The sequence below is a fragment of the Globicephala melas genome, chromosome 14, assembly GCF_963455315.2.
Source record: "Globicephala melas chromosome 14, mGloMel1.2, whole genome shotgun sequence".
Taxonomy (NCBI): domain Eukaryota; kingdom Metazoa; phylum Chordata; class Mammalia; order Artiodactyla; family Delphinidae; genus Globicephala; species Globicephala melas.
The window spans coordinates 32,119,604-32,134,055 of record NC_083327.1 but is presented as its reverse complement, the minus strand read 5'-3'; the positions used below and the strand labels follow the sequence as shown (position 1 = coordinate 32,134,055).

General features: G+C 33.2%; 1 protein-coding gene across 3 annotated transcripts in view; it reads left to right on the top strand.

The window, feature by feature from the left end:
* The window catches only part of ASCC3 (activating signal cointegrator 1 complex subunit 3), a 333,519-nt gene that overhangs the window by 30,929 nt on the left and 288,138 nt on the right, over positions 1 to 14,452 (top strand). For all 3 annotated transcript variants that reach the window (XM_030882956.2, XM_030882957.2, XM_030882960.3), the window contains exon 4: positions 9,297 to 9,856. In XM_030882956.2, the coding sequence (XP_030738816.1) occupies positions 9,297 to 9,856 (560 nt within the window). The remainder of the gene's footprint in view (positions 1 to 9,296; positions 9,857 to 14,452) is intronic.

Below are 14,452 nucleotides of genomic sequence, written 5' to 3'. Positions count from 1 at the left end.
TTGCCTGTGTTTTGCTACTAGGATGTAAGTTTCATGAGAATAGGATCTTATTTTTCTTGTTCAACACACTCCATCCCCAGTGCTTAGAATAGTGCTTGGTATATTTTAGGGTCTTAATAAAATTTCACTTGATAAATAAATGAAAAAGTTTTCTCAGGTGATTTCTTAGTAGAACGAAAATTTAGATCCTAACTTCACCATATGCTGGTTGGCAGTTTTCTTCGCTTCACTAGCTTTGTAAGGTGTTTCTATTATATCTTGTATACTTGAAGACTTTTTATTTATAATCATCAAATCTTAGAATTTATTATTCAAATATTTTGACTTTGATGTATTATTTAATTATCATTGGTTTGTAGTATAGTACAATATTGAGTTTAATGCCCCCATAATTTAAGTTGTGAAAGTACAAAATGAATGTCATGTATGTTTTTGCAGTTAGATGATCTTTTGAAGTTCAAGGGCTTTGGTGAGAATTGAGATTACTTACTAAGCCTAGGGAAAATAGAGCGCACTGATGTGATTTGTGAGCATTTGACATAGACTTTATGTTTTAAGAATACTGAGGCAGTTAGGTTCATTAGAAAATAGTAGCAAAAATGCAAAGTCTCCAATCTACCTAGATTACCTTGAGTAGGATCGTAACCCTTCTGGGCTTCACTGTCTTCATTTCTAAGATGTTAGAATTATTTGTCGGGGGCTGGTCTGACTTAAGCAGTTTTCAAAAACTGTAATATCCTTCCTTTAATTTTATTATGAAAATACCTCAGAATATTTAGCAAAAATAGTATAAAATATTGAGCTTATTCAGTACCATGACTAAATATTTCTTTATTAAATGATGTGGAAATTAAGGTTATTAAAAAATAAGTTATTCTTTAGACTACTTCCCCCAAATATCTCTGAAAAGTCAAAACTTATTGTTTTAAATAGCCGATCATTAAACATAATTCTAGGAGTTTTGCCTGTTAGCAAAGCATCTGAGTCATACTCAGGAACTAATCTATTGACTGACGTGTTTAAGGAATTGATTATTTTGAGATGTAATGTCTCAAAAGAATATTTTCATGACAGATAAAATCTTAGGGTTGTATTTAGGAAAATGCTCTATTATATCTACTTTTTAATGGTGTGTTTAAGTTGAAAAACTATTAGTGAAACTAGTAGTTGACTAGTAGTCATCCACTCTGTCTGAATGAAACTACTGCTGATACTGGAAGTGTAATTAAAACTAGCAGCATTGAAATGATTAGTCTTATGGAAAAAATGTCTTTGTGTTTCCTCTTATATCATTCTTTTAGCACAGGTAATTTTGGTGTAATTGTGTTAAAAACGTGGAGCAAGAGAATAAAGTAAAAAGAACAATGACTTATATTACAGTTGAGCATAGTAGTATGAGGTACATGTGTATTGACCAGTCAGAGTAATAGGTATTTTAAGCTGGAGGGGACATCAGGGAACATTTTGTCCAATCCCTTCATGTTGTATGTGAAGAAACAGGTCCTTGAAGGTTAAGTGAACCCCGTGGTTGATTTGTGGCACAGGCAGGCCTAGACCAAAATTCTGAAATGGAAACATGATGGAAATCCTAAATTCTTTCCTTTCCTTGTAGTTAGAGATCATGTTCTGTCCAAGTCTACTTTTCAGCTATTCTCAGATTGACTCCCTTTGCATATTTGCCCTAGTTTAGGCTTTTACTATAGCATGTCTGAACTACTGCAGTAACCTATCGCCTCACCCTTCCTTTCTTATTCAACTTCTTCACAGTCACTAGACTTATCTCTTTTTTTTTTTAAGACTGATTGTTATAAGAAGCAAAGCTCATTTTTATTCCCAGCTTGCTCTTTAGACCAAATTCCTTAGAATGGGAAAGGAAAAGTTCCTTTATGAATTGAAATAATTTACCTTTTCATCTCCTTGCCATTCTGTCACATGCGGCCTTTGTTCCTAACATATATAATGTTTACTATCTTACTTTCCTAAGCAGTCTCTCTGTCATTATATGTTAGCATAACTTTCCCCATTGTGATTATCTGGTAAAATGCTTCTCATCTCTGAAGAAGTGGCTTAGGCTTCATCCATGTCCTTTGTTATTCCTTTCCAGTGTTAATAGACAGTGTTCCATTAGAATGGCATCTATTCTATATTTTTTCTCATTATTTGATATTTACCTCTGTCCTCTCCCTCATGGACTGTGAATGCCTTGATGATACAGGGATTCTAGGAATCACAGTGCCTTTGTACTCCAGTGCCTAATGTGGTGCAAGGGATACACAGATGTTCAATAAGTAAATGAAGTATTGAGAATCCAACTAAAAGTCAACCATGGTCTCTACTACCTCTGATGCTGACAATGTCTTACAAGTGGTAGCTTTTTAAAAATTTTTGTAATTTTAAAGTACTTATTTTTCTCTCAGGTTTATATTTGATATATTCTTATACCTTTTTACAATTTCATTCTCCCCACAAAGAGTATTTTAATAATAAAACTTAGCTTGAGGGAGAAAATACTATAAATTATTTAAAAATAGTATTCTTGGCACTTAATCTTCGTTTATTTAATTACTCATTGTAGATATAGCTATCTCCTCCATGGATTTTGAAGGATAAGCATAGTCATATTAACCTATATTCTGCTCATAATGAAACTTTGTCAATATATTTTATGTGCTCTAAGTAAAAACATTTTTGAAAATAAGAGGTCAAGATTGAGAATGACAGTCAGTAAAATGCATTATGTATTAGGCATGTATTTCTGTTATTTAGAGTTTTAAATGATCATTTCAGGAGGCTAAGATTTACACAGAGTACGTAGAAAGTAGGATGGGGGTCAAGAATGGTGGAAAGATCAGTAGAAAGACCCAGCAGTTCCCTAATCAGCTTTGTAAGTGAATCTCTCTCCTAAGGCCAAGCAGAATGATGTAATAATTTTACTCTGAATCCTCAGTACAGATCAGGACTCAGCCAGAACTGAACTAGTTGTTGTTTTTTTTTTTTCAGTGTTCAAGTTATTTTGCCATACACAGACACATTTGTTTTGCCTTCTTTAATTTATAACCCCTGCTTTATTTGGATTTTGGTGTTTTTATACATTTTACTTTTAATAACTTTATCTTTGAGAAAAGCATGAACCAAAAGGTAGGACAGGAGTAACTTACAAAGTGTGATTTAGGGAATTTGGGAATTCATTATGTTTTTTGAGTTGTCAAGGAAATAAGATTTTACTATAAAAAAGTGAGGAATCAAAACTGAGAGTGGAAAGCAGTTTATAAAGTAATGACTGGAAAAAGGAAGTATAAGAAGGTATTAGCAGAATCTGGCAATTCTGTCTATGGAAGCAAGCGTAGGCATTTAGAATAATAAAGGCCTGTTGTGTATGGGATATGGCAGGAGGTTTTGCAGAAGTATTTGTGAAAATAGCTATCTTGAAAATTGTGGATTCCAAAAAAGTTGACTTCTACTTCTCATAGATTGGCAGACAAGGTAATTTGGAACAACCCTCTGCTGAGAATAACTAGAAAAACTATAAAACATAAAATTTGTTTGACTGCATCAGCATACTACCAAAGCAGTGAAGAATTATGGGGCCAAGATCTAGAAGCAGGAATAAACCCCAAAAGCATGACCCTGGTTTGGGCCACTTTTTCCTAAAGGTGACTGTCCATTCTGGAAGAGGGAAGAAGAAGATGAGACAATGAGCAAAGCTTTTGACAGATTCAAAGGACCAAGATGACAAAAATGACTAAAATGGACAAAAGAGGAAATAGAAAATCTGAATATATGACTATTAAAGAAATTGAATCTGTAATTAAAAACCTTCAGACAAAGAAATCTATGTGCCTTTTTGGCTTTACTGGGCAAGGTCATTCAACGTCATTTAAAAAGGAGGATATTGTTGATTAAGGGAGGTTACAGGCGTATAATAATCAAATGTAATATACTATCCTTGATTTAATCCTGAACTGGAAAAAAAGTATAAAGATATATTTGGGGCCATTGTAGAAATGTGAATATGTGTTGGGTATCATTAGGTAATATTAGGTAAGATCTTAGGTGAGATAGGTGGTGTGGCTATGTAAGATATCCTAAATCTCAGTGTCATGAAGACTGCAATATACTGTCAAATGGATCAGTTAAAGAAATACATGTGAGAGAGAGGGCGCAAGTGCATGTGAGTGCACAAAATGTTAATTATTAAATTGTTAAATGGGAAAAATAGTGTGATTTCATGTAAAGCAATAAAGGTTTAAAAGCCATATGATTATTTAGTAGATGAAGAAAAAGCATTTTATGAATATCTAAAATCCAATTGCGATTAAAAAAAATACTTAGCTAACTAGGAATGGAAAAGGAACTTCCTTAATTTGCTAAAGGGTATCTATAAAAAACCCTAGATCAAATGTTATATTTAATGTTACAGCGTTGAAAAATATTCTCTTTTGAGATGGTGAATTAGAGAAGAATGCTCTCATCACTTCTGTTTCTCACTGTACTTGCTAATGTAACAAAGCAAGAAAAAGAAAGAAAGAGTATAAAGATTGAAAAAAACTGCCATTAGTCAAATGACTGTATTGTTAGAAAATGAATTTAGCAAGGTCAGTATAAAAATCAATTTTACTTCTACTTACGAGCAGCAGTTTTTCAAAAATGCCATTTTCAAAAGTATTAAAAATCATCAGATACCTAGATATAAATTTAACAAAAGGTGAGCAGGGTTTTCTCTTGGAAAACTAAAATATTATTGAGAGAAATTAAAGATGCCCTAAATAAATGGAGGGATATACAAAGGCTTGAAACACTCACTACTATAAAGATATCATTTTTACCCAAATTGATCTACAGGTTCAATGTGATCCCAGTCAGAATCTCAGCAGGTTTGTGTTTGTGGGTATGTGTTTGAATGTAGAAATTTACAAGATAATCTGAAAGTTATGTGGAAATTCAAAGGTGAAGAACAGCCAAGTCAACCTTGAGAAACAAAGAGGGAGAGCTTACTCTCTGGATATTGACTTATTATAAAGATCAGTAATTTAGACAGTGAAGGATTGATCCAAGGATAGATGAATAAACCAGATGGAAGAGAGTCCAAAAACTGGCCCACAGATATTAAGGATACTTGATTTATCATGAAGGACTTCAAGTAGTGAGACATGGCTGAATGTCTCACTACTTGAAGTCCTTTTGGGGGAATAAACTTCAGTTATTTAACCTTTCTATATCTGTGTTTCTCTGTACAATGAGGAGAATGATTGTAAGGTTCATGTGACAACTTTAGATAACATACTTGTTAGAAAAAAAGTACATTAACAGGCAGTGGACACAAATATGTAAGAGGGAAAAAATGATGAGAGTATGGGATAGTTATGTCTAAGTTGAATCATTTTTGTACTTTTTTATATGTAATGCTGTCCTAGGAAAGTTGCTGGTACAAGTATTTTACATACTTGTAAAATAAATCATCATAACTATCAGTTAGCTAATCTCTATTCAAATATAAAATGTCTATAGCCACTTGCCTGCCTTGCTGGTATTTTTAACAAATGGAATGAGTTTAAGTTAATGATGTGATGCAGGGTTATAATATATTGGTATTTACAGTTACAGATCAAGTGTCAGGGATAAAATGGACATTTAAAGTTTGGCCATAACATGGAAAAATAAATTTGTAAAATACTTTCTCCTACACATTGAAGAATTAATTGTTCAAGGAACTCATTTGTTGACAACTTCTAAATTGAATATTTAGCAATTAAGGATGTAAACAGTTGATGGATATTTTTATTCATTTTTCAATTAAAATTTCCTACTCATCCTTTTTGAAGAATTCCTCAACTATAAAGGTAGGCAACTAAAAAGTTATAATTTACAACCTTTTAATTCTTAATATTATGTAATCAAAAGAAAAATACATAAGTAAATTGTGTATTGAGGATGATTTGATTGTCACTACTCAACTCTAATTTTACAAATTTGTTTTATGTTACAGTAATCAGTTACTAATTATATATTTACACTTTTACATTTCACATACATCTCATTTATTCTCAATATAACTGTAAAGCAGGCAGGACAATGATAATTTATTATTAATAAAAAGTATTCTAGGGCTTCCCTGGTGGCGCGGTGGTTGGGAGTCCGCCTGCCGATGCAGGGGACACGGGTTCGTGCCCCGGTCCAGGAAGATCCCACATGCCACGGAGCGGCTGGGCCCGTGAGCCATGGCCGCTGAGCCTGCGCGTCCGGAGCCTGTGCTTCGCAACGGGAGAGGCCACAACAGTGAGAGGCCCACGTACCGCAAAAAAAAAAAAAGTATTCTAGTGAACTTTTAAGCATATCTCTTTAAATGTATTGCAGTTGAAGTGCTAGGTGCATAGAGCCAGTTTTCTGGGCTATAGCACCAGTGTTTTATGTATAGAAAATTAGATGTTCAAGTGGTAGGTAACTAGACTAGCTTCCTTAAAGGTTTGGAGATCTTAAGTTTCAAACTTTAGTCAATTGATTATTTAATGAATATTTTATTCTTTACTGAGACTTTATTTTGAGGACAAAACGAATTTCCTAAAATCCCTATTCCTCTCAGAAAGATCAGCACAGTCAGTGGTGTAATTGACCGAAGAGTTTCAGACTAATAATCATTTAATCTTAGCAGTGGCAACAAATGCTGTTTGCTAATGCTTCTGGAAAACTGGAACTCCCAGACTCTTAAGTAGCGCGCTACAGAGATTCAGTTTTGAGAAACCCCTTTGTGGTGTGGACACGTGTCCGTTCTTAGCAGCCCAACGCAGAGATGGGATGGAGTAGGTTGTGCAGAAGAAGTAGTAGTTAGGCAAGGATATTCACCTGAATGAACCACCCTTACCGAACAGGCTTAAAAGTTTAAAGTATTTGTTATTTTTGAAATTTTGTAGATTACAGAAGGGCTTAAATTAAAAATTTGAAACCTTGAGAAAATTGGTTTTGATCTTTGTAGATGTTTTATGAATCTGCAGTTATTTTTTTCTTCAGAAGTGAACTCATAACTTACATTTTTTTGTCACTTAATGTATTGTGGAGGTTATTTTACGGCAAGATATATGGATCCACAGCATTATGTTTAATGAATGTAATGTATGGCTATAACATAATTTAACCAGTGACCTAATGATAGGTATTTAAGTTAATTCCACTTTTGGTAATAAATTGACTATTCTCAAATTTATTTATTTCCTACAGTGGTGATTATTTATTTGTTTGTCTAATAAATGAGAATTAGAGATAAATCTACTTTCTAGAAGTGTAGTGTAGTAGAAAGAACTTTTTTTAGGAGTTAGAAGATTTCTTTGAATCTTGTTTAATAACTAAATAGCTATTTGATCTCTCCCAAATTTAATTCTGAGTCTCTATTTTAGCATCTAAAAGATGGAGATAATTTTGTTAGGAAGAATTGAGATAATTTAATGTAAAAGTTCTTAGTAAGTTGTTTAAGGAAAATCCCAAGTTGCAAAAATGATACTATCTTTACCAAAGAGTAACATTTACAATGTTAGATAAAGAATGAGTTTGTAATTGTGAATTCCGGTTTTGGTCAGACTTCGGTAGTCCCAAACCTGTTGAATTATCTGTAGAGTTATTACAATCCCTAAGTTATCCAAAACCTAAGTTCTCCAAACCACATATGTAGACTGAATAAGTAAAATATACACAAATCCTATTCAATTAATTAATTCAAAAGCATTAGTTAATTTCTAGAAGATTTTTGTCATGTATTCTCCTAAATACTAAAAGAATAATTATATGTCAGATGGTGTTTTATAAATTCTTTATAATTGTAAAAGTAGACTCCATACTTAAAGAATTAAATAACGACATACATCGTAAAATTGCTTATCTTCACTTACATAAACTGTTAGTCTTCCACACACATTTGTAAACATCAAATGAAAAAAAACAATAAAAAGTTACTCAGGCAATGTGGTATAATGTAGGAACACTAGTTTGGTGTCATTGAGGCCTGGGTTCACTTCAATTCAACAGTTTAAATCTCTGCTGAGACACCTATTTTTGGCTAGGTAACAGTGAGGGAATACAGGAAGGTACACAGTATTATCCTGACTTTGAAAGAGGCGATTGAGCTGGATTCTGAAACATGGGTAGTATTTGAATAATCAGAGGCCTTGGGGAAGATTAAAATAAAGGCATAGGAAATAGGCATAGAATAGAACAGGACCTGAGTTTTGGATGTTAAGAAATTCTTGTTGGCTGGAGCGGGAAATGTATAATAGCCAGTAAAGCTGGAAAAAAAGAATGGGGTCAGTTCCTGGCATGACTTGAAAACAAAGTATAGGAGTTTGGGTTGAATTTCTGAACTATATCGTAAGCTGCTCAAGATTTGTGATTAATGTGATTGGAGCCATGGTTTCAGGAAGATGATGGTGTTAATTATATTATTGCTAACTTTACCAATATTACTTTAGGTTAAGTCCCATTGACTTTTGGGACCTTTTCAAGATTGAATTTCCTTTTTTCTGCTCTTAGAATATTCTTTGAATTCTATGACACATATACAGGTTCTTCTTTTATTTGAGGGAATCAGATATGAGATATTAATGCCTTAAAGAAATTAGGGGCTGCTCCTTTTTACTTCCTCTTACTTTAGTAAGAATTTACCTCTGGCCTCTTCTCAAGAGCAGAATTTAAAAGAAAATGTGTAATATGGCTGACTTTATTTTAAAAGATTCTTTTTATGTTCATCCTTGACCTTTCTACCCTTGTAGAAAAGGTATTAACTGTTGTTAAAACTTTATTTTTTATTGAAGTGTAGTTGATTTATGTATTAAATATTTTTGAATGAAAACTATGTAAATTTATTTCTTGCCATCTCAAGTGTATAGTACGTGGAAAGGAAGTTAGGGATTTGTGAGGCTTGCTTCCAGCTCCAAAAGTCTATAATTCAGACTTTTTTTGCACCTTACTTATTTAACTAGCTCATCAAATCAGTTTTTAAAATTTGGTTTTAAATAAGATTTAGCTAATGCTTCAAATTGTTTTTAAAAAGAGGTCAGGGGTTGTTGTAGGTAATTACTTTGCTATAACACTGATAATGGGTTATTTACCTAATACAATTCTTTGGGAATTTGGGAATGGACTTAAAGGGATTTACCTGTTCCTGAATTGGCTATCTTTATCCATCTATAGCAAAATGTCAGTGTGTTTTCACTGTTGGATTTACTCAGAGGAAGATTTGTAGTAGTTTCTTTGAAAATGGAAACTTCAGCCATGATCCATTTGAGCTAATGCTGTTTCTTTTGTCTGAATAGTTGGAACGGATAATGGGAAAGAAGCAATTGAAAGTGCGGCTGCATTTCTCTTCAAGACATTTCACTTGAAGGACTCTGTTGGTCACAAGGAGACAAAGGCTATCAAACAGATGTTTGGTCCCTTTCCCTCATCATCTGCCACTGCAGCTTGTAATGCTACTAATCGAATTACTTCTCGTTTTTGTAAAGACAGTCTTACTGCTCTCGTCCAGATGACAACAGATGAATATGGTGATAGAGTTTTATTTGGTAAAAATTTAGCATTTTCCTTTGACATGCATGATTTGGACCACTTTGACGAGCTGCCAATAAATGGTGAATCCCAGAAAACTATAAGTTTGGATTACAAGAAGTTTCTGACTGACCATTTTCAGGAGCATTCCGCCCCGGACCTCAAGCCTGTGGAAAAAGCAAACGACTCCTTTTTGTGGTGTGAAGTTGAGAAGTACTTAAATGCAACTTTAAATGAAATGGCCGAAGCAACAAGAATAGAAGATCTTTGCTGTACTTTATACGATATGCTTGCTTCTGTTAAAAGTGGTGATGAACTTCAGGATGAGGTATAGTTGAAGTAATTGCAGTTTTATCTTAATGTGAATTATCTTAATGAAATAGCCTTTTAAAATATGGGTGGCTGGCAAAGAAAGTATTTCTTTAATATTGTGCTACAGTGGTCAAATATGTAGCCAAATGGTTTTACATAGTAGACATGTGTATCTTTCCACTACATAGTTGTAGGAGGACTGTGGGTGTAATGAATAGTAGAAGAGTCTAGGGCAGTAGTTTGGGTGTCCACAAGTCCTGGTTACTGGGACAGTTCTGGTTAAACCTGTTGTTACATTGTAATAATTAGTAGTGTCTCTTCAAAAAGTATATAGGTTTGAATGATAAATTATATGGTTAATCTAGTAATAACTGTTTACATTTGTACAGCATTATATATTTCTATGAGTTCTTTGATGAAAATATAATAAACTTCAAAACTTTAGAAATTTTATCTATATACTGAATGACTTACTGATTTAGAAAAATAATTTTGACTAGTTTCTATGATTGAAAGAGTAAGCTTTGAAAAACAGACTGATCTAGAAGTAATTGGACTGTTTTATACTACTTGTTCAATAAAGAATTGTGTCTTTATAAGTTTTTTATATCACACAAAGGAAACATTATTTTAATTCCTTTCTATGCCACCATTTGCTTATGTTATTCAAAATGATGAATTACTCTTACCGTCACATGAAAAGTTCAGTTTTGCTCTCAGTTACTGGCATTATATTCATTATCTGATATAAATTTAAAATAATGTCAGCCCAGTTTTAATACTGGATGAGTAACATATTTGATGAAGTATTAAGAGAGGTGGCATATTGTTGTAGAAAGGGCAGAGACTGAAATCAGAAGTCTTTCCTTTCCCACATTTTGGTAGTGAGAGTTCAGGTAATTGAATCCCCTAGAGGCTTTTTTTGCTGGGTTCTCTCAGGATAAAAAGAATGTGTAGATTATAGAATTGGTATAAGTCTTAAATGAGATACAATGTGTGAGATGATAAGTAGCATTTAATAAATACTCGTTACATGGTAGCTGTGATTATTTTTGTTATTGTTGTCATTATTGAAATTAAGAATTTGAAAATCACATGGAGTATCAGGAATGTAGAAAAAAATCTAGGTTTCCCCCACCCCCAGAGGAGAATTAATTTAGGGAATTATCTGTTTCCATATATCAGAGTTTTATTAGAGTGTATACCTGATAGATCAGTAAATAAATTTTTATCTATGTCTTGTTATATATAGATGTTTCAAGTAATTAATAAAATGATGCTTGGAGGCTGGGTCTTAATTCAGAGAATTATTTTTACTGCTTTTTTTTTTTCTGTTTTGCTTTTTTAAGTCTCACTATTCTAAAGAAAATCTTTTGAATTGAGTTTTTGAAGTGAGTTCTGATTTTAAGTCTTTGGTAAAATAGAAAAGGTGTTAATAGGAAAATACTTGGGAATATTGGAGATGGCATATACATATCTCTTGGTATTATTTCAATATTAAATGTTATTTGCAGTTATTAATATTGATGTAAGTATTGATAGAGTTCTGTAACAAGTTCTTTGGAAAAGTGAATTTTGAGTTATTGATATTATCATAGTTCGTGGTTGTACAGCTGGGGTTCATTCTTTATAGCATTTCTTTTTTTTTTTTGCGGTACGTGGGCCTCTCACTGTTGTGGCCTCTCCCGTTGCAGAGCACAGGCTCCGGACGTGCAGGCTCAGCCACCATGGCTCATGGGCCCAGCCGCTCTGCGGCATGTGGGATCTTCCCAGACCGGGGCACGAACCCCTGTCCCCAGCATTGGCAGGTGGACTCTCAACCACTGCGCCACCAGGGAAGCCCATCTTTACAGCATTTCTAATTTTACATGTGCTATTAGCATTATTTCTTGACTCTATGCGGATGGTGTTATTGACCCATGTGAGTTCAGTCCTGAACCTAGCCCTGTTCCAGATATGTGCCTGATCCTAAACTTGGGTAGAATGTCTTCTGAGGGAAGACTATTTTTTTAGTACTTATTTGCATTATAGGTGATTCCAGCATCCTTTGAAATTTTGATATAGAGTAATTAGCATGGTTTAATACAGTAGTTCCCAAACTTTGTTCTCAAAACTCCTTTACACTCTTAAAAATTACAGAGGATCTCATAGAGTTTTCCTTATGTTGTTTATCAATATGTTCTATTGATATTTATTGTATTAAAAATTAAAACAAAAATTTTAATATATTATTAAATATTGTATTTATTAAAATAATACTAAAATAATACTAAATCTATTAATTAATATAAGTAACTAAATCTATTACATTGATACTAATAACACTAAATCTGTTACATTAATATAAGTAGCATTTTTATGAAAAGTAACTTCTCTGAAATAAAAAATAGTATGAAGAATGGCATTGTATGACATTTTTTCAAATCAATTAAATGTCTAGCTTAATATAAGACAGCTAGATTCCCATATGTGCTTCTGCATGCAGTCTGTTCTGATATTACACATTATGTAGCCTCTGGAAATCTCCACTCACTTTATGCTCGTGGGAGGATGAGATGAATGAGGCAAAGACTATTTTAGTGTTATTATGAAAATAGTTTTGGCTTCATGGACCTCCTGAAAGGATCCTGGAGATTCTAGACCAGACTTTGAGAATCACTGATTTAATGTATATACTACAATTTGGTAAGGAGGCTGTCGTGATGTTTTTGGTACCCAGAGTAGGAAATCTAATATTACCATGCTGAATGATTAACATTAATGTTTCATGAAAAGGTTTTATATCTATTAGGCATTGTACATTCTTTTTGGTAGTCTTAGCCCTGCTAGAATATAAGGACACCAACATTAACCAGGTTGACATTAAAATAATGTCTCTTCAACTGTGAGGACAAAATATGTGCTGCTTTTTCTGTCGTCTTTCCACCAAATAATCAGAAGAGCCCTTCCCCTGCCCAGAGTCTGAATAGAGAGCTACCATTGGGTAAAATTATACTTAGAGAATATTTAGAATCATTGAGTTCCCCCACCCAATGTATTATTTGTGTGTCTAGCATTCTATCCAAGTGGTGCCCATATAATAAGGGCTACTTACTCTAATGAAGAGTTTCTTTTTTTCAAAAGGCATCTTATCCCTTGCTTGAGTAGTCCTCATGTAACTTACTTGTTTTGCTGCCTGATAACTGCTCCTGTTACGTCTGCCATTTAGTCTTGTGTCTGTACAGGGGCAGTGAAGTTGTAGATGTCTACTCTTTTATATGACTGTGTTTTAGACATGTGATGGCAGTTAAATTTTTCCCTTCCTTAGCCTTTTTTTCTAAGTGTAAAACTCCTTCAGTTTTCCTCTACATTAACATTAATCCATTATATCAACACAATCTGTGTACAGTTGTTCAGTTCTCCATAGATCTAACAGTATTGACCAGAATGCTTTCATCATCTCATTTCAAAGATATCAAACTTTCAGTTGCTTATCCAATCTAAGAACAACTAACCTAATAATCTCATAGGAAAAATAATTAAGACTATTTTGCCATGATTTTACTTGTGAATTCTGTTCTTCTGTTACATTTCCATGTGTTGATATTTAAGTTATAATAATTTTCACAACCCATCATTTTTATCATTTCTTTTTTAAATTGGGGAATTTTGCCTTCATCTGGAACTTCTGTTTTCCTTTGTTATTTCTCAGAGATATTAATGACTCTGACCTCAACTCTGTAAGCAGTTCTTGAACCTTGGGATATGATTCATCAAGGTCTGAACACCTGAACTTATTTATTTGAAGAAGTTAGGTAATTCCTTACTACTTTCTCCATAAGGTAGAACTCAATATTTCTCCATGGGTAGCATTCAATATTTTTGGTATTTGTTCTGCTCTTTCCTGTCTTAAGCTAATATTCTTTGTAGGAGAAGATGCATGCAAAGTGAGAATGGACTTGCTTCTCCCATCTTCCTCAGGGAAGAACATATGTCCTGGTTTTATTTCCTTGCTTCAAGCTTGGTAAAAGAACTCTGTCATTTCTCTCGTTTTTACGTGCCTAGATATTTTTAGAGCTTTAACCATATAGACACTACTATAATAGGTTTTAAAAACATATATGTAATTATGATAGTTTTTATTGTGATTTTGCTACCATATTGTCTCTCATGTCCCTCTAATATTTTTCAGTTTATAGTTCCTGCGTAGCCATAGTGTTTTATTAAAATCCAATTTTTTTCTCTTATTTTTTTCAGGATTGTGGTGGAAATTCTAGTCTTTTATGCCATTTCATTTTTTAATGCCAACTGTTCTTTACACAACTTTATTTTTCTAATTTAAAACAAAGTATCATTGTAGAAAATTTAGAACATAAAATGTAGGAACGAAATCATCTGTAAGATTCTCACTACTATCTAGCGATGGCCACTGCAAATATTTTGGAGTATATATTTGAAAAAGTATGAATACTGAAGAAAATGGGTCCTATAGTATATGTAATGCTTTTTTGTTACTTAACACTTCTATGCATGTTTTTATGACAATAAAACATGCAATATATTATCTATTGTATTTTTTTTAGTTGAAGTATAGTTGATTTACAATGTGATTAGTTTCAGATATGTAACATGG